This window comes from Paroedura picta, chromosome 8 (assembly GCF_049243985.1).
Source record: "Paroedura picta isolate Pp20150507F chromosome 8, Ppicta_v3.0, whole genome shotgun sequence".
In the NCBI taxonomy this organism is placed as follows: Eukaryota; Metazoa; Chordata; class Lepidosauria; order Squamata; family Gekkonidae; genus Paroedura; species Paroedura picta.
In genome coordinates, this window is record NC_135376.1 from 42,680,417 (window position 1) to 42,708,275 (window position 27,859).

Here is a 27,859-nt window from a genome sequence, read left to right on the forward strand (position 1 = left end):
CAGCTGGGTGACCTTGGGCCCTGTGCAGTTCTCTCTCAACCTCACCTACTTCACAGGGTGTCTGTTGTGGGGAGAGGAAAGTAGAAGATTGTAAGCCACTAAGACTTTGAGGCTACCTTCCGGTAGTGAAAAATAAACACCAACTGTTCTAGTTTTGTGCAAAGTGAGAAAGCCACGATACGAAACATCTTAAAGACCAATATCAGATTTAGTATGCAGCAAGCAGTTTGATGAATGTGCAGATTTAAAAGATTTATGCCTTGGTTTCCCTATACATGAAATTAACTCCACTCAGTGAAATATGCACATTTTCCTGTATTGTAGTGAAAGGCAGAGGGAAGCAACCATCTTGATTAGAATCTTCAATGGTTTTCTGTATCTGGCAGCGCAAAATTTGAGTGGCAACAGAGATGCTTGTTCACCTTTGCTGTGACCCAAGCTCTCTCAAAGGCCAGAAGCATTCAGATTATTTCCAATTTCTTAGACACACACACACACACATCACAATAAAAAGGATAAACTAATAACCTTTGAATAGGTCTTGCCTGAATTTGAGGCCACTTTTGAATTTGAATCCCAGGTAAAAAAAATTACAAGATTAAAAGGAATCTAACTGAATTAAAGCAGCAGCAAAAGGGGCCAGAGTTGTATAACCCTTTCAATCCACTCAGAGATATTTGATTTGCTGTTGGTAGTGATTGTTTTTGTATCAACCTGGGAGCAAGGGAAAGAGCTGCCATGTAAACAGAGACAACCACAGAGTTTTCTGAGTTCCTGCGGGACCAGGGAGTCTTCACGATAAAAGTGCCGGGGAATTTGTTAGGCAGCCTTCTTTTCCTCTCACTTTATACTGCATTACTTTCTGTGCTCAGCACCCTTTGATTATCAAATCCAGTTTATGTAATGTTGCCATGTTCTTTGTGTAATCTGGTTTGCTGCTTAGTTCACATCCTTATTGTATTGTCTTCTATAAACATGCCTTGAAACTCAATGAGAAGGATGGATGACAAAAAAAAACCAGAAATGCTTTAATGTAAGGTGAAATATTTGGCTTAGATTCTGCAGAAAATTTCCATGAGCACGAGGAGGATTTTAGGGAGCATTCTGGGCTGCCAGGAGATGGGTGGTAGTGAAATAGCACTCTGATGACAGATGTCCTTTTGGCCATGCAGATGTTACGTCTGGATCCAGTCCTCTGAGCATGCAATTTGGTGTACATTTATGTAGCTGTACATGTAAATCAAGGCTGTTAAAGCAGGATGTTTTGGTGGTCATTAATTCATAGGATCACTGTAAGTTGGGAACAACTTGTTGGTGCTTAACACACACATACAAATACATTAAGCCCTCAAATCACCCATAATTGCATGTGTACATGCACATGGTGGGAAGAACACTAGCCTTGGATTTCGGAAACCTAGGTTCACAATTTAACTTAGTAGTCACGACAAGGAACATTTCAGCTTTTCACCCTTTCTTTAAAACAGGAATAACTGAAACATTAGAATGTCTGTCTGAAAGAATGAATGGACAGTTATACAGTCTTTACATTAAAATTAAGCTTAAAGTAGCAACTGTCAAGGGCATGGGGATGTACTTATGGGGCACACAACTTGCATCACTACTGAACAAAGTTGTAGAATCCAGAGTCATACTGCAAGGGAGTTTTATTCTGAAAAACAATGAAGTTTGAAAAATACTTTCAATCTATCGGGAAAATAAGATTCTGTATAAAACACACAAACAAAAATATCTGGTACAAATATTCATAAAAGGATAAACGGCCTGAACTGTGCTATACAACTGTGATTTTGTTTCCCATCAATCAGCAATTAAAGACAGACTGAGTGTGAAAAGCATTGCTTTGCTCAAGACCAGTCATTATGTACCTAGAATGTTTATTAAATGGATTCAGAATTTTTAAATAAGACAAACTGATACAGCACTTCCATGGCAATCTCCAAAGGAAGCAGAAATTTCTACCCAATGTTTTCTCAAAGCAAGAGAGCTTCGGGGGGGGGGGGATATTTAGAGGCATTTGGAATGGAAAGAGAGGCGTAATAAATAGATCCACTACCAACCCGAAAAGCACTCCACTTTGGAGGACAGTAAAGGAAGACCAGAGTTCTCTCTCCTGTGCTTCAGGAGCCAAAGTCCATTACAAGGCGATGGTATCTGCAGCATTTGTACCTGCATAACACAGGAGGTATGAGAGAAAGAACTCTGACGCAGAGCACGGCCTGGGGTGTTCCCACTTTAACCGCGCAAAAGAGTATCCTGGAAAACCAGAGTGCCCACACAGGGCATGTGAACATCCGTCTCCTTTCTCAGACCAGTCCTGGAACTGTAACAGCCTCCATAAACATCTCACAGCCTCCATCAACGATTCCTGTGCTCAGTTGGTGTTCCTCTGAGGGAGAGGAAGATTTTCATGAAGGTACTTCATGCTTCCTTGCTCTGAGAAGTCAGAAACAATGTGATTCTCTCCTCTCAGCAGCCACTTTGTCGTCAGTAGCCCCTCAATGCCCACTGGCCCACGGGCATGGATCCGCGACGTACTGATGCCAACCTCTGCGCCTGAAAGGGTCAAAGTGGAGAGTTAGATAGAAAGGATGGAAGCGAGGGCAGGAGAGAGTACTTCCCCAGTCTTGTGACAGAGACCACCTTCCTGTCTTCCCACATTCTCCCAACCTTCCTGTATTTCATCTTATATGTCAAGTTGCCAATTTGTATCCTACTTCTTAAAATTTCCCTCTTTAAGCAACAGATTGTGTGTGCTGTCTTATTTTATGTTGCGCCAGCATGAATGGGGAGAACTGGGTTCACATCCCTACTTGGCCTTGAAGCCCACTGGGTGAGAGTCAGCCTTCCTCCATCAAAACCCACACTACAGGGCTGTCATGAAATAAAAGAGCAAATGACTCTGCATGTCACTCTGAGCTGGTTGAAAAAAAAATGGCATCTCCTGCCTTCAAAGCCGCCATCCTTAACCAGGCTTTGGCACTGTCACCTCCTTCTTGCGTACCATTCATCTGTTCTCCCACAGCGTTCCTCCCTGTCCACACAATCACATCAGGACTTATCCTTTGGGATATTCGTGGTGGTTCCCATTTTAAATATCTTTCCATGGCATGGAATGAAAAGGAAGCCTCCTTAACATATTCCCAAAGCAAGGATGAGGCCAGACTCTTCCCCCTGCACTTTCAAAGGTTCAGCCTCTAAGTGAATCTCTCATTTGCCCTCAAGCTGTGAGAGACATCTGGCACAGTCCCTTACCCAGCCCAAAACGATAGCCGTCCGAGAAGCGGGTGCTGGCGTTCCAGAACACGCAAGCGCTGTCCAGGTGCTGCAGAAACATTTCTGCTGTTTTCTCTGAGAAAGGGGGAAAAAAACAAAGTGTCAGCATGCTGCTCTTTAACAACAGGACTCTGCCCAAATAAGCAGCAGAAAGCTCCTAAATACAGGCAGGAGAAAATACCAAGAAGTGGTGCTGCCTGTATTAGGGATCCTTCTGACTCCTTTTTTCATGTGCATGAACCATTTTATTGTGCTGCTCCCACACTGCATTTGTTAAAATCAGAAGTTCCGGGGCACTTGGGAAGTGCCCATGCCACACTTCCACCTCACTCAGCACTGTCCCTGCTTAGACACTTGACAAATGAAGGCAGGGGAAGAAACTGACACAGACTCATCCCTCCCCACATAGCCAAAGATGCCTTCTGATGCTACTCTGCTGCAAGGAGGAGGGTCCAATTGGGAGAGGCTTCCATACATTTTTAAAGCTAATCATTGGACATGGTTCTGGGCCCTCTAACACACGGGAACAGAAGTTCTCATAGGTTAGCCCAGGCAGGCTGCTTGGCCACTAACCGTTTTCTGTGATGATGACGTCTGTGTGGGAACTTCCGTATTTGTGGATGTGTTCGATGGCATCCTGAACGCTGTCCACCACTTCAATGCAGCACTCCAAGTCTCCATATTCTGTGCGGAGGGATTTCACCTCTGATGGGCTGAATGTCAAGTAGGAGGCAAATTTGGGACCCGCATGAATCTTTACCTGGCAGGAGACAAAAGCCTTTCACAATATTCTTATCTTCCAAGTATCTTCCATAGAATGTTCTTGCAGTGCAAGATTCTTTCCCTGCGAACAATTCACTTTGTGGACAACGTGTTCAGGCAGCTTTTCTAGCATTTCCCTTGCAAAAGACTATTGGAACTGTTCAGTCTAATTTTTCTTTATTTTAAAACACTGGTAATAAGCTTTCCTCTCTAAAAGGAACCCAAAGTAGCTGTGCACAGTAATTTTAAACTATAAAACAGAAATATAACTAAAAAGCGACAATAACTAATTGCCAAAACACTACTTGATCACGCTCATAATCTCCTCCCTAAATAGCTCTGGTTCAAACCCACATTAAGGCATTGAAGACCATCCCTGGCCTGGCCCCACATATATGAAGGACCACTTGTCTCCTTTTGCCCCCCGCAGGGCTCTTTGCTCTGCAGGTCTGAATCTGTTGGTTGTCCCCAGTCCCCGGGAGGTATGCCTGGCCTCGACCAGAGCCAGGGCCTTTTTGGTCCTGGCCCCATCCTGGTGGAATGAGCTCCCAGAAGAGTTGAGGGCCCTGATGGAGCTAGCAGTTCTGCAGGGCCTGCAAAATGGAGCTCTTCTGCCAGGCATTTGGTTGAGGCCAGGCTAGGAAGATCTGGTCCCTCCCTGCATGGGCCCCATAGGCCAGACATCGCTAAAAGCCCCCCCCCCCCCCGCCCGGGTAGTGTTGGTTGTTATTGTAGGGTATGGATGAGCGAGAGAGAGGGAGGTTCGTAGACTGGTTTTTACTGCCATTTTGCATTGTATTTTTGTATTCTATTGTATAGGATTTTTAAAGATTTTCCTGTAAATCACCACAAGCCAGCTGGGTCCGAGAGTGGCGGTATATAAATGTGAATATAAATAAAATAAATCAATTAGGAAGGTGTCCCCTCTTATGGCCTTCTAATGTTTTCAGGGACTCCAGGCTTGGCCTAGCAACTTGCTCTTAGCAATGTTCTCCTTTTGCAAAGTGTCCTGATGTATCCCTCCTTGGACGTTAATAAAACAGTTTTGGACTTTTTCCTAAGACATGTCTCAGCTTGTTTTTTGTCCTGTGAAAGAGTATCCCAGGTTTGTGAAACTCACATTCAGGTCACACCAAACAGCTTTCTTTACTTCCCTCACCTGTTCCACTCGCAACATGTCTATGATCTGGTCAAATATGGGGGTTCTCAGCAAGTCCCGATGAATAAGGAGTGTCTCCAGTGCATTACAAGCTGCAGGATATTCGCATTTTGAGTCTCTCACTGGATGAAAACGAGAAAATTGGTTACATGCAAGGGCAGTTATGAAAGCACTCCAAAGAAATAAGCTTCTTAGTGGAAGGACTGAAGTTCTTTTCAGACTTTATAAACCTATATCAGGAACCCACCAACAGGAGCATGAGGCACTCACTATGCGCCAGATACAGATGGTTGCACTTTTGTATGGTGAGAGACACAGAGACAATTTATGCATATACAGCACTTCTCCATGCAAAAGGTGAATGAAGCTGCATATATATGGAAAATTCACACATTGCCTTATTCATACAAAATGGCAAGGATGTCTATTAGGAACACTGCAAGTAACACGTACTCTCCACAGTAGATTCCTGGTCCTTAATGTTCTTTTCAGATGTTACATTATTGACCACTCAACCCAATCTTTTTAGAAATGAATTATTTCTTCTCTCACCTATTCTAGTGACCTTCTCAACACTGGCTTCCAAGTCCACATACACATGACAAATCCCTTCACTGTGGCCCATTACTGGAATCCCTTTAGCTGCTTTCTGGATATCCCGAACCAACTGAGATGAGCCGCGGGGGATGATCAAGTCTATCAGCTTGTCCAAACGGCACAGGTCTTCTACCTCCTCCCTGGTATTGACCTGTAAAGACCAAGCTGGGTAAGTTACAAGATCTACCTTAAAGCAAAAGTTAGACCTATTAATAAAACCCTGGGATGGAAGAATGAAAATAGGTTTGGGAAAAATATGCAATATATTCACAACAAAAAAATTATTTTAGGTCAAGTAGTTGTATATACAAGCAAAAATATGGCCACCAAATACAAGTGATTTGTTAAACATCTGGATTCAAGAAGAACAAGGCAGCAGGCCCAAAATTGTAAGCAGACTGTCACAGATGCATGTGTTCTGGAAGAGCCCTAAATAGATCACAGGCTCAGAAGGTGGGCAGCTCTAAGACCTTGCCCAGAAGAATGATCTTTATGGCACAAACCCAGAAGAAAAGGTCTAGATCAAGGGAAGAGGTGACACTCAAGACAGTGCTAAGAAGGTCAGCACTTTTCAATAATTTAAAATTCAAAAACCATTCTTCACAAGCAATGAATAATACTGCCCTTTTCGTACAAGGCAAAACTTTTATATTTCTTTCCTTGGACATCACCGTCCCAAGAAAGATGTTAAATCAAAATGTGTTGGCCTTTCAATTTTCCTTCAAGAACCTGAAACTTGTTTCTCTTCCCAAGTTGTTTCTCCAGTACTTTTCCTCCCTTCTTTCAGCTTCAAGGACTCACCAGCTGCACTGCATCTTTAACACCATGAATGGAGAGGGCTTCCTGTGTTAGAAGGTGAAGAATTTGGTTGCTGTGTGATGCTTCTTTTCCTCCTTTAAGCAATAAGCCATTTCCACTGGCAATAGCCAAAGCAGATACCTGTCAGGAAAGAAAGCAACTGGAAGCAGATCTGCCTCAACCAGAGCCATAATGTGCAGACCAGGGTTGCCAGGACTTCACTATCATTTATTTTCCTTCCTGTAGTAACAAGGGAACTGCCCACATCCTTCTATGCCACAGTCAACTCTTCCTGCTGACTTTATGTCACATACCTGAGGAAGACAGTCAGGGCGGGATTCAAAGATCACCAGTAAGACTCCAATAGGCACAGTCACTTGTTCCAGTTCCAGATCCTTTGCTATTAGTGTTCTTCTGAGAACACGGCCAACGCTATCATGTGAAGATGCTGCAATCTGACGCAGCCCAATGGCCAAACTATTCAGTTTGGAGGTGGACAGAGCGAGTCTCTTCAACAAAGGCAGAGCCAGTCTCCCTGAAATTGAACCAGGAAATCAGACTTCATGATTGCCATTCCCTGAAACTCAGCAAGCCAAAATAGTTTGTTATCCACACAAGGCAAACTGTAGCCTTGAAAAGTAAAAATAAAATAAAGACACAAAACCCTTCTCCTGTGCTGACCAATTAAAAGTCCAAGAGAACATTTATCTCAACTTACATGCAACACAAATAAATAAGAAGGTGGAAGAAGTCTCTCATTTAATCTGCGTAGCCAGCATGTTTAAAAAGAACAGTGAACTTCTGCATCAACAGATGACAATAGTCACACTTGAGATCTTATGTGGCAATGCTCAGAATAATAAGTACTATAAAATGGATCTACCCTTTTGTACACACTAAGTTTTGATCATCTAACCAGCCATGTTAAGGCTTTGTATAGAGGAAATTCCCTTGATTGTCCCTTCCTGCTTCCTCTCCTCACCTAAAACTGTCGTACAACTGTGTGGCTAGTTTGACTGTCAACTCTTGGCCTACTGCCGTCATTCTGTTTTTAAGATGAAATATGACCTAAAATCCTTTAGAACACTAAACCAACTTGGTGTAGTAGTTAAGAATGGCAGCGTCTAAACTGGTGAGTTAGTTCTGATTCCCTACTGTCCACATGCAGCCACCTGGGTGATCTTGGGTGGGTCACAATCCTGATAGTGCTGTTCTAACAGAGCAGTTCTGTCAGAGCTCTCTGAGCCACACCTAGCTCACAGGGTGTCTGTTGTGCGGAGAGGAAGGAAAGGCGATTGTGAGCTGCTTTAGGACTTGTCTGGATAGTGAAAAGTGGAGTATAAAAACCGACTTTCCTTCCTTTCAAATGGTGACTAAATGATTTCAACCGGTGAGCAACACAGGATAAACAATGAATTGGTCAAAGACCTATGAAATCCTTCCTTGAGAAGAAATGCCAAAAGAGATTTAAATAAAACACTGCTTTGGGAATGCTTTCAAAGGGGGAAGGGTAACTTATGGAAAGCTGATAAACTTAAGCAGGGAAGCCTTGCCCAAAGATCTCTGGATTCTTCCAGAAATTTATCATCCAACAACACATTCATTAACATCAGCATCAGCATACTATATATTTCAGCATCTTTATTCTGCCCTCAGTACCTTTATTCTCTGCTTCCTCCAAATCCTTTTTGTTTGCCTGTAGAATCTCCTCTCGCTGATCTGTCAGAAGGTCAGCAAGATGATAAATGATTTCTGCTCTCTGTAGGAAGACATACATGAAACAAAAAGCATTTAAAGCAGGACAAGCTGTACCCTGTCAAGGAGGGTGCTATTAGCTTTCTGGCTTTCTCCACTGCATGTTCCATTTGCTAGCTGCATTGTCAAGGCCATTATTTTTCCCATCTTGCCCCACAAAGGCTCTTCATCTGAGCCTGTCACTCTACTGATGGGTAACTCAACCAGTCTGATCTGCAACCCAATTTGCTCGACAAAACCAGACTACACTCCCCTGTAGCTGCTTGCTAATAGGTCATAATGATAATGCAGTCAACAGTCTGTTTCTGTAGGCCATAAAAGCACAGTGACCAAAGCAGCCATTTGTACTTCATGAGGCCTGCAGAATCCAAGGAATGGAGTCTGTTTCCTGAGTTGTTCTCTAGGCTACAGAAACCTCGTCAATCACACTCTATTTCAGGCCCACACAACTGGTGATTCAGCAGGCAAAAAGCAGATTACGCATCTTGACATGATGAGTACATGACAGTTCTGTCTCTATAGGCAGAAAACCAGGATGCTAATTAAGGCCCTGACAGCAACCGTGCTAGGGTGGACGCCTGCATTCAGGTTGCTGGGTCACAAGCTGCACATGCCTAATCTGGAGCATGAGATAGAAATCATCACGATTTTGAACGAGAAAATGTTAATGCATTTCATAACTATGCTAAATTGCATGCTTTCACCAGTCAAACTATACCTAATTAGCCTAATCAGTCTTACAGTATTCTTCATTTTAAAAAGTCTAGTGCAAATAATTCCACTAGTCCTTCGTGTTAGGTTTTCTGTGTGGAGAGCTAGCTGGGTTACTCTGTGGCAGCAAAAATAAATGAGGGTCTAGTTAGCTCTTAAGGTACCACAAGATTTCATTCCAGCACAGTTTTCTAAACTAACACCCACATCATCAGATGCAGTGCAGTGGTTTCCCTCTAGAGATGTGATAGTGTAACGGCCACAACACTGCATCTAACATAGCAGGCTCATCCTTGAAACTTTATGCTACAATTAAATCTTATTTGTCTTTTGTTATTTTCAATGTGCCTTTATTTCTCCTCAAAATGTCTCTTTAACCTGCTATAAATTGGAAAGCTCTCTCCTTAATGTTTCTAGAGGTTTTATACCTTTGTCTGGGACTACTGCGGACCTCTTGCATTTTCTACAAACTAGGCGATTGCATAGGGAAGCCCTCAAAAGCTGAAAGTGATCCACTAGGCTGATACCTGTTCAGGCTGCAGTGCTGCTAGACTCCTGCCTCCTGTTCGGGCCATTTCAGCCTGCTGTTCCACCGTAGGGCCTTATAAAGAGAAAAAAATGGGGGGAAGGGAGTATGACACCACCACTATGACAATTGCAGCCACTGCTTGCTCCACAGACTTCTCTTCCTAAAACCACTGAAAGGAGGTGCATGCTTAAGAAATGACCCTTTTCCCTTTTGCATGACAACAGCAGTGTATTAGAGTATCTCACTGACACAGGGCTTAAATCCTCACTCAGCCATGGAAGCTCACTGTGTGACCCTGGTCCAGTCACTCTCTTTCCGATGAACGTACATCACAGGGGTTATGGTGAGGTTAAAGTAGAGCATGACTCAACCACATGCACTGCCCTAAGTAGCTTAGAGGAAGAGTACAATAATAAATATAATAAAGGTCCTTTTGATCATTTTTGACAGAATCCAAAGGCCCATAAACTCAGAAGCATTTTTTTCAACTTCCCATCATTCTTTCATGCTTCTTTGGATCTACGATCAAAGTAGCCTACAACTGCATGGGTCAATGCTTCCCGAAGATCCTCCACTGTGATTGAATGCTGGTCTCCTTTTCTCACCAATGACTGCCCAGAGAACTACCACCTACCTGCAGGCTTCACCTCTGAAAAAAATGTGCCAACTTTTTTCCCTTCTACAATGTCTGTGATGACATGGCCAGAGATCTTGGGATGAGTTCCATTGGCAATCACGACCGAGGTACCTCCCTGGAGAGCCCACAGGGCAGCTTTCACCTGCAAAGGAGGGCATTACAAAAATTCACATGAGAATTAGTTATGTGCTAACTTCCCTTGTGCCCTGTTAGAGAATGAGAGACTATGCTTCAGAATGAAGTATACTACATATTCAACATATAAATTGTTAAAATATTTTCTATTGCTTGGCTCAATCATCAACCAAAAGGGAGACTGCAACCAAAAAATCAGAAGGTGATTGAGACTGGGAAAATCAGCCATCACGAAGCTAGAAAAGATGTGGAAGTGTAAGGATGGGTTGCTGGTGACCACAGTCAAGAAAATTCATACCATAGTCTTCCCCAATACGGTAGTATTCCCCATTGCTATGTACTGGTGTGAAAGATGGAGAATGAAGAAGCTGACAGGAAGAAATTTGATTTATTTGAAATGTGATGTTGGAGGAGTTTTACAGATACCATGGGCCACCAAAAAGACAAATAAATGGGTTCTAGATCAAATCAAGTCTGAATTCTCCCTAGAAGCTAAAATGACTCATCTGAGGATATCATATTTTGATTATTTAATGAGAAGACGAAATTCACTGAAAAAGACAATAATTTGAGGGAAAGTTGAAAGCAGCAGGAAAAGAGGAAGGCCCTACATGAGGTGAATTACTCTATCAAGGATGCCACGGCCTTCAGTTTGCAAGACCTGAGCAAGGCTGATAATGACAGGATGTTTCAGAGGTCATTAATCCACAGGGTTGTTATAAGCTAGAAGTGATTTGATGGCACAACACACGCCTCATCTTATAAGAGGATCTAGAAACTCATCAAGACTTGCAGCGCACATCATGAAACCAGAGGCAATCTTGTTCCAGCCAGCTTACAACACCAGTCTATCTCTTGGACACAGCACAGGAACCAAAAGCAATCAACAGACCTTTCTGTTACACATTTCTACTTCCAGCACCAAACAAAGCAACAGATAGAGAAACTGGGCTAACCTTGGCCTCCATGCCTCCCATCCCCACCCGTGATTTGGTTCCAAATGTCACTGACTGCTGGTCTCCGGGATAAAATATATCAATCAGTTTTGCATCATCTGATCCTGGGGGGCTATCAAAGAGTCCTGAAATGGGAGGATGAAAATTAGGTACAATTATGCTTCTTTGCAGTGTTCCAGAGAAATTATATGAGACAGCTTGGCACTTTGCATAATACCAGTATCAAGGTAACAGCCATTTCCCAAAAGCCAAGACATTAAGATGCAAAAAGCAAGAACCAAAAGGAGGAACATGATGCCACTTGAGACAAAACTAATACCTGCTAGTTTTGAGGTCATATACCTGGGAAGATTACCCCCTTAATTCCATCCAAGTACTAATTTTTCTTACTCTGGCAAAAATAAGGTGACAGGTATTTCCACCTTTTGGAGATGTATTTGATGAATACTGCCTTGGGCCTGAGCATATGGCACAACACATAGATATTAACCACTTACAAGCAATTCCCAGGGCAGTTTCTTCCCAGGTTAGAATTCTGCAACAATCACACCAATCCTGGTGGTTTAGCTAGTTCATGGAATAACTTGCATACCTTCAACATCTGAAAGGACAATCAGTAGGTCAGTTTTCATTTCCACAGCCAGCCGTGCTGCTAAACTGTCATTGTCCTTCACACTAATCATCTGCAATAGACACAGAAGTCAGCAAAACTAGTAATTCACTTGCAGCCAATGCCACATGCCCAACCAGTTCATAGGAAAGCAAGGCATAATGCCAGGAACTAGGCTTGCGGCATCAACTCAATTCCCAGTTTTGCAGGCAGCACCAAGAACTGTTCACAATCCCACTCAATGCACTGCATTGACAAGTAGCAAAGCAAGCACACCAGCACCACTGGAGTCCACTCAGAAACACACCATAACAGTCACCTTGTAGGAATCCAGGGTATTATGATGTTAGCATGCCCTGCGCTCTAATGTTAGTGCATTAGCAGATTTGCAAGCCAACGAACATCAACCACCCACTGCACTCACTACCCACGTTTACCCCCTGCAGGTCACTGTTTGGCTCTGGGGGAGGAACCACAGCATCATTCGTGTTGATGATGGGGACAATGTTCATCCGCAGTAGCTCATGCAACGTCCCGTTTAAATTTCGACGCTTCTGCTCATCATGGAAATCCAGGTTGGTGACTAAAATCTGGAAAGAAGAAAAGAACTGCTCAGACAAAAGCTATCCAGCACCCATGTCAACAAAGCAAGGAACGTAAATTGTAAACTGAGAATGCAGCTATATAAGCACATACTGATTTTCTTTATTAGGCTTGTAGTTTTAATGCCATACCACAACTGTGAGCTATGAGATGGAGAGAGCTGGAATGGACTGGCAGATTTATTTATTCATTATATTTGTATACCGCCCTCCCCTGAGGCTCAGGGCGGATACATATGTGTGTACGTGTGTTAAGGTGGATAAGGTTTGGGAGCACAGTAGATCTAGGATATATTTCCCCTCCTCCCAAACAGAAGCGGGCTGGGAGGAGCTCACACATTTCAAATAAATGCAAGAATATTAAAGCCTCTTGGCATGCTTTAAGTATGAAATCTATCAAAACTGGGAAATAGTGGGGACTGATGTGGCAATACCTGCACAATCGCATAGACTGAGGTTGCTGAAGCACATCTCCCCCTAAACATTCAAGGACACACATTAAAGGATTGCACATACCTCTATATCCATAACATGTTTTCAAAAATGAAAAGTATGCACAATTACCAATGCCTAGGGCAAGTATTAATAAAGGTAGACTTACATATTTGTACTCAGACATACCACAAAGTCTCCAGGGTCTTGGATTAAGGAAATAAACATGTCAAACTTTAGACCACAAAATGCAATCCACTCAATTGGTGTGACTCCAGACTCATCATGACTTTACAATGTCATGACAGGTACTGAGTGGACAGGGGAACGGAATGAGAAGTGGAGAGGAAGCATTGCTGGATTCTGAAAGAGGTGATGGCAGGAAGTGGAGTTCCTTCCATACTGTGCCCCAAAGCATCCATTCTAGAGATCAAGAACCCAAAGACAGACATTGGAGAGCTAGGAGAGAGACTGCAAAACATGTACCGCAGCTTCTTACCTGTGCTGCACAGATGCTGTACTGTGTGAACATGGCCTCGTACAAAGCCATCAGCCCACTCTGACCAGCAGCAGCACAGGCTCGAGCCTCCAGCATGGGAATGGCCTGCATGGGTCGAAAGACAAAGAACACGTCAGCTAGCCACAATGGTTCCTGCACTGCCACTGATGTAAAAAGGGCACTGCTCTCCGTTACTTGCCATGTCCTTGAGCTGGTTCTGCCCAGAGTGGAGTGCCTGCCGCACGCTCTGAGACAGCAAGATTTCATGGCGGAGCCGTTGCTTCCCAAAGGCCACAGCCCCGCTGGTGACAATCATCATCTCCCGGCCTTGATTTTGCAGCATCGATACCTGTAGGCCAAAAGGCAGTCAAAAGTAAGACTGGTCGCAGAGGCCTCTTCCCTTTGTATGTTTTGAAAGGCCTCAGGATCCTGTAGACAACAGAAAAGCTTCCCCACAGAACAGCTACGTATAACAAAGTGCTAAGAATATCAGCTTTTCTATCTTCCTTCCAGATGGAAATATTTAGAGCTGTCTAGTACCTAGCACCATTTTGGCTGGTATCATAGGGGAGTTTACTGATAGCCTTTGTGTTGGTGGGAAACATAAAAGCATTGCCCAGGCAGTGTGTATCTCAACCAAATACCTGCTCCGCTGGCTTCCCTCTATGATCTGCCCCCTTATGAGTACCACTGGACTCCCCCAGTAGGATTTGATCCATGAGCGCAAGTGGCCAACCATCCTCCTTACCTGCTCAACGATGGAGGCCAGTCGCCCCAAGGCTAAACCACACTCATCACCTCGGGTCACCACAGCACTCCCTAGCTTCACTACAATCCTCTTGGCATGCTTTAGCTCACTGCGGTGGGCAAAGGACTTGCCATGGGTTCTACTCAGAGGTACAGTAATAAATGGGATGTTACTCCAGCCTCTGGCGGACTTATTCCTCAGGACCAGGTTAGGGGCCAGGAAACCTATAAATGGAACACAGCAACATTCTCAAATCAACACACCTAGATCCTTCTTCTTTTTTCCAGTTCCCTGTTGAAAAATCTGTCCCATACTTCCTACATTTGGCAAATATTAGTCTTCTAAAAGTCTGAGAAAGCATTAACCCCAGTAGCTTCTGGGAGTGGACAGAGTTCTTGCTAAGGGAAATGCTCCATTATTAATGAAGATCACAATATGCTGATGAAAGCCTGCTGAGATCTGGGTTGGGTTTTTATATATTACTCCAGACATACACCCTGCACTACATGGAGGGTGAGACTACAATCTGGAGTACAGCACAACCCAATATTTGAGGATGTGGGCTACCTGGTCACATCTCTGTCAGCTGTAGTGCCACAACTTGCTTATGTCAAAGAAAAGCAAATCAGAGTCCTTCTACTCATGGTGAGTTTAACCTCAGTTTAACTCTCAGCTGCATTCAATGGCCAGCAGGAAAACTTATATAAATGCTTGCAGGCACCTTCATTCACCCACAGGCACTTTTTGACTGGTATCTAAGTTTGTGCAATGTTAGGATAATCGAGAATCATAGCATTGGAAGGGGCCATACAGGCCATCTAGTCTAACCCCCTACTCAGTGCAGGATCAGCCTAAGGAATCCAGGATAAGTATGTGTCCAGCCACCATCTCCTTAGGCAGTCAATTCTACTGCTGAACTACTCTGTGAAACATTTGAAAAATAGGGCATAATGAGGGGCAACAAGGCAGTGGAGCCATGCTCTACCTTTCCCAGCTTCAGTGAAGGGATCTATTGCTTAGACTGAACACCAGTCAAGGCAAAGAACTACACAAGCAGACTATGATTCCTTCATTCTCAGTCAATACTTCAGCATGACCCGGGGGGGGGGGCAGTATACACAGGACTTTGCCAAGAACACACTTCTGCCATTTTGGCAGGCCCAGGCACCTGATCTGAAATCCTGCTCAAATAGTGTATGAGCATATCCCAGCTATTCAGCATAACAGAAGAAATCCCCTCCCAATACATACAAGGATGGGAACCAGCTACATCAGACTGCCGCCAGAATCGTCCTGGGGATCGCAGAGAAGGGAGGAGAGCAGTTCGGCACAGCATGGTGAACCACCCAATGGACCCGACAGTGTCTGCCAAGAGAAAAATGAAGCCAATTTTAATCTATCTGAACACTGAACCCCTGACAGTTCATGTATCCTGGGGATGTATGACACATAGAAACTCCACAGTGATTACACATCCCTCCATGGCAGCCCTGATGCTGGTGTGACTTCAAACTCAGAGTGCTTCATTGCACTAAGAGGAGAGAGAGGAATTGGAGACAGACTATTTCTATACCTTTTAAATGCTACACTAACACTGGAATCCTAAGCAGAGTTATGCCCGTCTAGGTCCCTTACTTCCAATGAACTTAGATCAATGACAATCTGCTTAGGAGTACATTGTAAGTAACTTGTGTCTCTTTCTTGTTACCTTTGATTTGATCTTGTTGGCTTGCTAAAGTAGTTACTGGTCCTTCCACCAAGATGCTCAAAATGGTCCTTTAGCTTCACAACCACCCTTTGATATAGACTTACCTGTGACTTGCCTAAGCCCACACACCAAGTCTTATCAGTGTGTTGGTCAGGTGGATGAAGAGTTGTCATTGTGTTTCCTGCATTCACACTCAAACTGGACACTACAGATATAACACTGAAAAAGTGATCTTTCCTAGAGATACAGATGAATCCTAAGTTCAGATGCCAAATAACGGAAGCAGATGAGAGGACACAAGAAATCCAGCCATGTACAAGAGAGCAGCACAGGAGGGCCCACCTTGAGTTTCCTAGCACCGGTCTCCCACAGAAGACATGCAGTTCAGTGCTGTACCCAGGAACTGTTTCTTAAAGCAATACTGCACAAGGCTCAGCAGTCCCAACAGCTAGATAGCCTCTTCCTGCTCTTTATGAAGGAATACCGGGCAGGATGGAGGGGTGATTTCAGGCAGAGGCAACTGCAGGACACAGAGAGTTAATTCCTGAAACCCTCACTGAAGCAAAACGTGACTTCTCTGCAGCCACCAATCCCGAAGTAGAGCCACATCTGCTCCAGGCAAAAAGCAGAACGCAGAGCTCTGCCTACTAGCTGATGCAACCTCTCTCCCAGCAGCTCAGGCATCGCCTGCTCTCACCCCTCCACCGTTCAGCGGCTGATGTAAGAGCTCCACGTTGCAGCACAAAATCCAAGAGGAAGGCAGAAATGTCAACAGAAGCCAGAAAGCAGCATGCTCTAGCACAGACCAGATCTGTTAACCATTCTTTCGGCATCCCAGCTATGCTATCTTCCACACAGATATAGCTATTGTCCATCCCCAGCCTCTTCTAGGAACTTATTACTGAATGTGCCCGTAAGAAAGAGTGTGGGTTTTCCCCCACTTGGTGTGCCATCTACAAAAAGAGGGCCGTTTTAAATCCCCATACCAGTTAAAGTTACACACAGCAATAACGTATGTTGTGTGTATAACTTTTTGGGGAGAGGGTCATCTTTTTGGGTAAATATGTGTAACAGTTCCTATGCAGACTCCTCTGGGAGGATACTGTAATCACAAAAGAACACTCAACCAAATAATTTGGGGTGTATTGATTATAAGGAGAGTGTGCATGTTTCAAAATGGACTCTTTCCTATGAAAAAAATGTTTATATTCAGGCTGGTTCTTTCTACTCCAGTGCAAAGTATCTCAAGAAAAAAGGCTTCCAGGGCCCACCTAAAGTTGTCAAGCCTCTGCTGAACTCCCCACTCTGTGTCTGAAACCTAAAGACATTCTTAGGCTCACAAAGGTTAGGGACCCCATCCCAGAGTTTATCTGTCTATCAAGGCTTGTGGTAAAACAAGGTCCCTACATGGGCCCTTTTTAGGGGTGCCAATCCCCAATGGGACCAGTTCCAATGAATAAAATAGGTGATTTGAAGGGTAGACTCCATAGCATTATACTCCACTGAGGTCCCTCCCCCATTCCAAACCCCACCCACTCCCAGCTCCACCCCCAAAGTCTCCAATCCAGAAACCCTAGTTTCAATCACAAAATGGCTACCACAGGAGGTGGAGCGAACCACAAAATATCAGGGATTTGGGTTATACCTAGTAATTCTTCAGCATTTCAGGCAGAAGTTCTATTCAACAAGATGCCTGTTAAAATGAGCATATTGATTTAAAATATTTTCTTGCATACACACAGCTCACCTTCAGTTATGCAGTAAAGATTCTTATGCTGTGGTGGCAGGTGGTACAGAAGCAACATTTTAAAAATCTGCACAGTCGTTCAGATCTCTAGAAGCCTTGCTTGTCAAAAACCCCACCTGGCCCTGCCCACTTTCTAAAAACACCTGGCGGGCACCAGGAAAAATGTTGACAGGCACTACACGAGACATCCCTGCTCTAAGAGTAACAGCTAGCAGTCAGAAGATTTCCTTTTGAGCTGGTGGCTGATCAAGGGAAAGCAACTCAGAGGAAGACCTTTCACAGGTGCTACTCTATCCAAACAGAGAGCTATACCATATCCCTGCAAACCTTAGGACTCACATCATGGAGTTAGGATGGTTAGAATGTCCATTGTCTTGGGTGTAAAAACTGATAGCTAATAAAGCCATTCCAAAACAACACTGATGTGGGTCAAAACTGAAACAAATGAAATGTCTGAAGCAGTTCTGCAGGAACACAAGGCCTGGTCTCCTCTACTGTTCTTCTTCAATGGCATCTTTTCCGTTCCTGCTTCCCCTAGAATTCAGGAATCCCTGCAATGGGGCCATGCACAGACCAATATATGTGGGGTCAGGGGAGAGACTATTGCTGGTAAATGCTTCACTTATTTCCTTTACTCATTCCCTCTACTGTTCATAAATCACATGATCCCCAATCATAATGCTTCCTGTATCTCCTCTGTCATGGCAGTCCAATACCTTAATGCATCTTTTCAACCAACAGGATTATCAATGCTGACACCTTTCCACTGCAACTTACATGGTTTGTCTCCATGCAGGAAGGCCTATGCATACCATAATATAGGAAGAAATGATGGCTTCTCTGGCTACAATGATATGGAACGAGCTGCCACTCATGCCAGCTGCCTGACCCACACAATCACAACAGCAAATTCCCTTGTGCTGTGTTTCAAATATGATAGTAAATCCATGTGCCCTATACGGAGTATCTCCATGTAGTAAGAGAGGCTTGCCCCAGCTGCAACCTTAGTACAGGACATAACTGAATCTTCTTATCAAGCTCTTCCTTGCTTGAAATTTGGCTGTTGGCAACTGTCTGAAATTTTCAGAAACTAGGCCAATCTGTACGTTTCCAGTTCCACTTTGTCACACCACTGTTTATTCCTTCCTAGTCCACATTACAACGAAGCTCTGTTCTTTGGCAGAGAACAAAGAATCCAGAGCTGTGCCAATGCCCCTGGCTAGTGTCACATTGCCCTAACCCTCAGAATCAGGACAGGCTTGGATAGGGTAACACCAAGCAGCCTTTTTAAAAAGCCAGCTAGAAACTGGACAGCAGTAACTACAAGCATAATCTCAGCTGGGGGGGGGGGGGAGATGGATGGAGACAAAATGACTGTTTGGGGTAGGCATCACTGTTCCCACAAACAGATAGGTTACCATCCCTAGGCTATGCCTGCATGCTCCTCCCATCTGCCTTGGAGACTCTTAGAGAAGTGAGACCTCCCCCTAGCAAAAAAAAGCCACAGGGATGCCCCCCTGCTCTTTTTTTCCAAGTGGAAAACTGAAACAGCTGCTTATGCCATGTTTTATGTTTGGAATGAGTGAAATACCTTGTAAAGTGTTTTAAAATCATGTTTTTGTTGCCAATAGTAATGATGGTAGAAAGAGCTATCAGTGACACCAGAGCATTTTCAAGTCAAGACTTACCAAGGGGGTTTCCCATTGTCCTCCTCTGTGTAGCAACCCTTGACCTCCTTGATAATTTCCCATGCAAGTATTAACTAGGGGTGATCCTGTTTGTTTCCAAAGGCTAACTAGATTGGACAAGACTGACCTACTACCCATGACACTTCTGAAAAACTCTTGGACCCGTGATTCAAAGGCAGCAATATTAGGGATGATAGCAGATTATTGTCTGGATTGTCTGAGTTATTAAACAACACTATTAGGATTTAATATTGGAACATCAACATTTCATATTTGCAAAATGGTAAATCCAAGCTTTGCAAATTTAAATGGACTCCAGGGAATGGTAGAGGACAGGAAGGCCTGGAGGATCATTGTCCAGGGGGTCGCGATGGGTTGGACATGGCTTCGCACCTAACAACAACAACAACAAATCCAAGCTTAAATTTGGTAAGTACTGCTTAATTTCAATTTCCCCCCCAAGATTTTTTTTTCCTTCTCGAGTATTAGGTGAACTTTTTAACAGAAAACAAAGACATTTGTTCTTTCAAATTCCATAAAGATACAAAACAATTTTATATGCTAAATAAATTATTATTTTATGTTGTTCTGTTGTTAAAACAGTACATTTAGAGAGCCAGCTTGGTATAGTGGTTAGGAGCACCGACTTCTAATCTGGCGAGCCAGGTTTGATTCCGTGCTCCCCCACATGCAGCCAGTTAGGTGACCTTGGGCTCGCCACAGCACTGATAAAGCTGTTTTGATCGAGCAGTGATATCAGGGCTCTCTCAGCCTCACCCACCTCACAGGGTGTTTGCTGTGGGGAGAGGAAAGGGAAGGCGACTGTAAGCCGCTTTGAGGCTCCTTCGGGTAGAGAAAAGCGGCATATAAGAACCAACTTCTTTTAAAAGTTTAGAAAAGTGTTGTACATATTTCAATATTTTCTTCAAACTTTCCATTTTTCCCCCCACCAAAAAAAAAACAGAAACATCTCCCTCAGCAGCTTCAAAATTTCCAGATGTTTTACATATTTATCTGGCACAGATTGGCACAGACTGGCCAAGATTCTAACCATCAGCAGAAGAAATCACAATGTCTAAAGGTATCTTAACACAAACACCACAACCACCTTAGCAAGACCTCTGTAATGTTCCTGGAGACCAAGCCATACAAGAGTCTGGAAAGAGAATTAATTGGCAACATAAGAGAGAATGGGGGATGTGTTCCCTTGTATGTAATCAAAGAAAAAGCCACTTTTATTCCCCTGTGATGAAGTTTCTTTGGAAAACAATCCCCAGGTGGTCAGATTTCTGATGCCCCATAGTCCGAAGGCCAATTTCTAATCATTTTTCAACATACAGTTTAATATGAACCTGAATGAACATTTTCCTGGCCCTAAGCCAATGCTTAAGTTCATTCAAATAAGCTGGCGAAATTTGAGAAAGATTCCATCCAAATTTTTCTATCACCTTTGATACATGCATTGTTTCTTCTTCAGCTATTCATGAGCAATGTTCAAAAGCAAAATCTAATACTTTAACACACATCATTTTGTTTGTTTATATACCTCCCTCCCCTGGCGGCTCAGGGTAGTTTAAACAGAACATACGAAACAAGATATGTACATTATAATTCAGAATAACATCAAATAAACTACATTAGTAACAATGGTTGCACCTGAAGATCAGCAAAACAAGCCCTAAGCAAGGCTCAATAAGGAGGGTCCAAAGGCTCTACCACTGGTCATGATCTGCCTTATCTTTGCAGGGCTGGAGAAGATCTTAACTGACTGGCTGGACAATATGCTATTCGGCACTTTCTTTGAAAGTATTTGGGGGCAAGGGAGTTGACATCACCAACTAGAATATTCCACAGCTTCTGTTCAAGCTGAGAGGTCCAACATCTTGAGAAAGGATGCTTCCCATAAAGAGGTCTTAAGAGTCAGGTAGCTTCCCAAGGAAGTGTTTCTGCAGCATCCTTCAAAGTTCCCTTGATTGGTTTCTGGCAGTTGTAAAGAAGCTGATGATTAGCCATGACCAGTGGCAGCCATTGCGTGCACCTTCCCTCTCTTTCACGATTGAGGTGTTTGAAGAGTTACTTTATTTTCAGTCCCTGTGTTTTCCAGCCAGAACCTTACCAGCTACTGCCATTTCTGCTGGCCAGCTAGACTGGTGTCTTTCCTGTCTTACCTCCTGTTCTTTCTGATCAACTATGAAACAGGCATCACAATGCAATCCTATGAAGAGTTACTCCAGTCAGTGGACTTCGATTGGTGTAACTTCACAAAAGATTCAGTGCCTGCTGCAGATCACATAACATTGCTTTTCACCAGATACCTCACATATCTCACTCAGGATTTTCCTCATTTTATAGTCATCTGACGTTAATTAGGAGCAACGTTTGGTATCCCCCTCTTTCTCTCATGTAACGATACAGGTATTATCATTATTCTACCTCAGCTGCTCCTTATATTAGCCGGGCTTAACTGCAATTTCAAGATGACTGACTTTATATTGAAGGCAGAAAGATTAAAATGTTTTCTCTCTAGGTGGAACAATTTGGCCTTTTCTGGACTATGGGCAAATTCTACCTCAACTTTTGGTATTCTGTACGTTCACAGGGCATGCATGGCATTCCATTCAACCAAATCTATGTCGCCTTATAAGTGTATTAAAATTATATTCAGAGACAGAATTCTGGGCCGGCTACTGGTAGGAACCAGCAAACCCTGTTCTCATCTCAAGCCACTCTGCACACTAAGAGAAACATGGATGTCTTCAAATGAGCAGGTGTGTGCCAATATGTGGTGGCTCTCCAGCTGGCCACCCCTGCTATATACCGAGGCCAGATACATGCATGCATACCAGCCATCCCAATGTATGTAGAGACATGCCAATGGCTTTTGTAAAGCTACAAAGCAAAACCCCTAGAGACAGTTCACACCAGGTCACTGAAAGACCATCTTCAGCCCAAGATACTTTCTACTTTATACATAGCAATGCATAACAAATCCATTAATTGTCTTTCCTCCTACGTTTATCTCTTTTTTACATCTCCAGTTATCATTACGCCATGACATTTTATGCAGCAAGACATTATCCCATGGGAGCATTATAGTGAAATTACCTTTGTCTTTTGTCATATTGGTTTAAAGCAATTGCATCAACATTGAGGAAATGGTGGTGGTGGTGGTGGTAGAAAAGCACCATCAAGGTACAGCAGGGTTATGGTGACTCTTCATGAGGTTTTCAAGGCAAGACAAGTTCAGAGGTAGTTTACCATTGCCTGCTTCTCAGTGGTCTCCCAGTCAAGGACTTAACCAGAGCTGACCTTGCTTAGCTTCCACAATCTGACAAAATTGGTTTGGCCTAGACCATCCAGGTCAAGGCACTGAGTAAATAGGCCATAGCAAATGACAACACTTGCTTTGGACCGAAAATTATTTATTCATTTATTTATTTATTCATTTATTCATTCATTTATTCATTCATTCATTCATTCATTCATTCATTCATTCATTCATTCATTCATTCATTCATTTAGATTTATATACCGCCCTCCCCGAAGGCTCAGGGGAGCCTTTTTCTTCCCACAAACATTGGCTATTTACCCTCCCCGAACAGTTCCAGTCCTTCACGTCTACTTTCCATGCCTTCAAAACACACATATGAATTTTAAAGGAGAGGGGGAAACCCCACTTTCTGTAACCAACCAGATAAAACTTGAAACATGAGCATGCATAAGTCAAGAATTCATTCTGGGTGCAGTTTTTCTGCTTGAAGATTTGGTGCAAGTTATCTAAGGCTGGCTAGTACATGAAATCATTTGGTAGTCTTCAGATAAAACTCAAACACTTAGTAAAACTCAAATAGTAAAAGACACTGGAAGAAAAGATAACACCCAAGTCTCATGACAGAAATACCTTTGCAGCTCTGGTTAGATTTCACTTTGCTCTTCAATTCCAGCAGCTTCCCTTGGGAAACTCCTATTTTAGAGTAAATCAAGCTACAACAAATCCAGTTTGTCTAGTCTGGTCTGGCAGTCTGTAGTAGCCTCAGCCTAATATTTCAAAGGAAAATTACTACCTCCACCCTAATTGCATGCAGCTCCAATCAAATAGAACTAAAAAAGGAAAAATTCTGGTTCAAAGGCTGTAGGTAACAAAGGTGTCAAAATAAGATCTAATCTATGCATTTGGAAAAGCTGGGTATGTCTAGAAGATGTGAGAAGGAAAGACTTGTTTAAAAAAATTCTATGGAACTCTGAATACAAATTTAACAGAACATCTCACCTACCAAAGGCTCAGCATCCCCCCAAGTGGAACCAACTTTTGACCTTCAAAGTAACCCCTCTGTTCTTGCTGCTTCACAGTTCCTAACCACGAACTCTGCGAATAAACCCAGGAGGCTGGAAATAGTTATGGGCTGTTTCCATGTAAATTATTTATTATTTACTAATAACATTTATATCTCACTCTTTGGTCCAAATGGAGTACCAACATGACTAACAATTAAGTGCGGAATGTTATAAAACCCATCCACTGCCCTGAATTAGATGTTGTTGGGAAATGATTTATGCTCGGTTTCCTCCTCAGCACTGTGGTGCATTTGTGCACCTCCAGGGGGTTCCTTCAGCTTTTCTCCAGCCTTTCCCAAACCTAATTTGCTGCCACGTTCTAGGAAAGATTGCAGCGAAATCTGGATGGCTGCTATGTGGATGGGAAAGTTTAGATTTACTTCATCCCACCTTGGGGTTACCACCCCTGGACTGGAAAACTCCTGGAGAGTTTGGGAAAGAGAAAGAATTCAAGTAGGGTATAATGCCATCGAGTGTACACTCCAAACCAGCCATTATCTCAAGGAGAACTGATCTGAGTCCCTACCCGGAGGTTGGTAATCTTATCCAACTAACCTGGCAGCTGTTTTTCCTGCTCCTGTGTCTGCAGCAGCCAGTTCTTCTCCCACCACTGAGGGGTGGGGCACTTTGTGTTTTATAAATCAACAGCTGAATATTGTTACATTAGGTTTGCTGAATTCCCTGCATTAATTTAATTAATAATATAATTATTTAATACAAGGGTAAATGCAAATCTCTGCAATGAGGGCTACAGAGTTTTAAAAAGCTGAACTGCCAAGAAACTGATATACAGATTGTTATACTGATGTAACAATATTCTACTGTTTACAAAAAAACAAAAAAGCCCTGGCAGCATGGGGGGCAGGGACAGAGACAATGGCTGCTGCTTGGAGACTAGGGCAAGGAAACAATGCCATGGGTAAACGCCATTGCCACTGTGCTATACTAGAATTTGTAGCAGCAAAGGGAACCCACACCATTATCTGCCCAAGTGGAAAGCACCATAATCATAGCCAAAAACAGGTAACAGATTTTCTTTCTATATTTTATGGATGCCAAGCAAAACTAAAGACCTGACAAAAACTGCAGATGCGCTTTTCAGTTAACCCCTCCCCCCCAAAAAAAAACACACACACAGCGAAATGTTACTAATCATTTCTGAATTCCTTTCCACTATCTTCATTCTCTCCCAGGCTTCTCTATCCCATGTAGCAACTTCTGCTGGGCCTTCACTGCTACACACTATAAAGATGCAGTTAAAATTGCCCAAAACGATCTCAAAAATGATTTGTTTTCAAATCTGCATGCATCCATGTAACACTTGTACACATTGCACAATTTTCATTTTCCACATACAGGGAAATTTGCAGAGATCCCTTTACTCTTATAAAAACAAGGGGAGAAATTTCCCTGCCACTGTTAAATAATTATCTCCAGCCCCCCTAATCCAAGATATAAGTAAAAAGCAACAAGATTTGTAAGAGAGCACTAGGGGAGCTAAGGCAAGGGTTACCACAGAGACTGGTCTGCATATGCAAGTTTTATGGCAATCTTATATAAATATAAACAAGCTGCACAGCCAAGTTTTTTTCATTTCTCGAGAGTCAAACAACAGAGAAAGCACAAAGCATTATTTTACAAACTGAATACCAGTCCTACCCAGAGTTTGATGTAAATTGTTTTGAAAGCAACAGGCTCAAGCAAAGTTAGAGTTTTAGATAGAGGAAAAGAAGTTACCCTTGTAATAGTCCTTTATTAGATGGCAACTTAGGCTCAGCTAAGGCTCAGATAGCAGCTGCAGTGAAAAAGCACCCTCATATATACCTGAGTACGGGAGCACTCAGATTACACACAAAGTATTTATGGCAATGAGGTTTAATAAACATTTCTTTCATCCAGCATCAGACTTTGCCCCACAGTCCTTAGTAATTCTGAAGCCAGCCCTCTCCCAAGAAACTTATCTCACCTTCCCAAAAATACAGTGTAAGCTTTACCAAGCATAAAAAAGATAATGAAAGTGTGGAGTGGGATGGGTGCAAGCAAGCTCTTCTTGAAGAAGAGTTGGTTCTTATATGCCACTTTTTTTCTACCCAAAGGAGTCTCAAAAGTGCCTTACAATCTCCTTTCCTTGCTTCACTGTGAGAGAGCCCTGATATTACTGCTGAGTCAGAACAGCAGTATCAGTGCCATGGCGAGCCCAAAATCACCCAGCTGGCTGCATGTGGGGGAGCGGGAAATCACACCAGGATTGCCAGATTAGAAGTCTGCACTCCTAACCACTACACCAAGCTGGAGAAACAAAGGAGTACTTGCTTGTTCCTTATTTGTGAGGAACATAGTTGTGTACAACTATTCCTTTCTTTCATAGAAAAGATTTCTGGTCCATAGAGTGCCTGGGCTACCTTCAACACAAGATCAATATCTCCAAGACAAACGGAAAGATATGCCCAAAGATAGGGGGCGGGGGAGAGAAATCACCTGGCTATGCGCTTACAGTCAGATTTTATTAGTCACAACCAATGAACAGAGACCGGGTCTAATTTCATTGCAGGCTGTCGTCCACGTAAAGCTCTGTGGTGATGCTTCCAAAAGATGACATCCTTTTTTATGCCGCTTGTTTACCAACTAATTCAAAAACGTCCTGGCTCAGAACACAACAGGTAAGAGCACTGACTGGAGCACCTCACCAATAATAATATTTTTAAAAAACCTACGTTGAAGAGGAGGAACTTTTTATCAGGCCAATAGTTTGCACGAACCAGTGAGCAAACATACGGGGGGGGACAAGGGAGATAATTCGCCTAAAGGGAAGACTACGTGCCCCCCACCCCATGAAGCTCCAGTTAGTCAGATCCCCCTCCAATGGGAGTCCATCTGTCAGGGCGATCCTGCGGGTTCTCTACCCAGCCAGCATCCCACCCGCTCCGGCGACTCTGCCCGACAGGAAACGGGGCTCCCGCTTGCAGGCATCCCTTACCAGCTCTGCGGACCACGGCCGGGCCACGCGGCGCACTCCCTCGCAGCAAATCCGCCGGGCGCCGGTGATGTCAGCGGCGGGACTTCCGGCAAAGAGCCCCGCCCCGCCCCACCCCACGTGTCCCCCTCCCCACCGCTCGCTTCGTGGCACCGGCGTCCCTCCTCGGCCTCCTGCCATCGGCGCGCAGCCGGCAGCTGCCCTCTTTCCAGCGCGCCAGTGGTCGAATCGCGGAGACGGTCGCTCGGGGGGCCCGCCCACGCCGCCTGCTTCGCCCGGGGACTCTAGTTTTCCCGCGTGACACAAGCCGTCGCTGAGGCTAAAGGGAAATGCTTCGTTCTTTTAGCAGAGATGAAGTGAAGTTTGAGACTGGTGGCACCTTTGAGACCAACACATTGGCAACTGACATTTTCATGGCTGAGAGGGATGGAATGCCCCCCCCACCCTTAACCTTAAGGCATGGATTTGAAACATGGCTTTATACAGTCAAAGCTGTGTAAAAGATGCTGGTTTAGAGTACACTGCCCTCTTTAGTATGGGGGAGGGGACCTCAGAACACTCTGGTGCCCATTAGTAATGGTACAGGCTTGGCACAGGGACAAAGATTTTCAAGCTTGCAGTAAAGACAGCATTCGGCAATCTGTCATCGGTATTATTTTCAGGAAGGCCCTCGATTTTGGCTAGCTGAAAGGATTACTCAGCCCATGGGAGGAATACAAACTGCAGAGCAGCCTCACTGGCATATACAGAAGTATTCTGGAATAAACAGTATCATATTGAACATAACGGAACTTATTTTTCCTTGGCATATTCGTGATGGTAAATAAAGTTTAGGCAGATTGTTTGCAATTGTGAACAAAATCACTTCAACCTTCCTGAAATCAGCTTCCTAATGTGGGCAACAACTTCAGCTAGCACCTATAAGATCTACATTACATTTTTGCCCTGTTATAAATTTCACAAAGCAGACTGCACTTCCAGTGTTAGAAATCACTTGATTCTTCTAAAATCAGAGAAACTTTATTCAAAAGCTCAGTACAAATGAAAATTTAAAAAAAATGTTTGGGATCTTTCACATCTGGAGTACAAGTGAACAAACTTACACATTAGAATCCTCAAACATGCAACATCTCTGAGAAACAATGTAGTTCAAGGTGCCCCCCCACACAAACATTTAATT

General features: G+C 43.5%; 1 protein-coding gene across 4 annotated transcripts; it reads right to left on the reverse strand.

Annotated features, from left to right (window-relative positions):
• Positions 1-1,649: 1,649 nt before the first annotated feature.
• Positions 1,650-26,802, reverse strand: ALDH18A1 (aldehyde dehydrogenase 18 family member A1). 4 transcript variants are annotated; one of them, XM_077349370.1, is made up of 18 exons: positions 26,683-26,802; positions 15,479-15,592; positions 14,228-14,451; positions 13,679-13,828; positions 13,480-13,584; positions 12,378-12,536; positions 11,929-12,019; positions 11,337-11,461; positions 10,243-10,387; positions 9,607-9,680; positions 8,273-8,372; positions 6,928-7,148; positions 6,617-6,754; positions 5,771-5,966; positions 5,219-5,340; positions 3,871-4,057; positions 3,277-3,372; positions 1,650-2,577 (listed from the first exon to the last, which is right to left on the reverse strand). In XM_077349370.1, the coding sequence occupies exons 2-18, from the start codon at positions 15,561-15,563 to the stop codon at positions 2,396-2,398; spliced, it is 2,400 nt and encodes a 799-aa protein (XP_077205485.1). In that variant the 5' UTR covers positions 15,564-15,592; positions 26,683-26,802; the 3' UTR covers positions 1,650-2,395. The 4 variants fall into 4 exon arrangements, with proteins under 4 accessions (XP_077205485.1, XP_077205486.1, XP_077205488.1 ...); XM_077349371.1 differs by lacking the exon at positions 26,683-26,802 and adding an exon at positions 16,278-16,653; XM_077349373.1 differs by lacking the exon at positions 26,683-26,802 and adding an exon at positions 16,040-16,240.
• Positions 26,803-27,859: the final 1,057 nt, after the last annotated feature.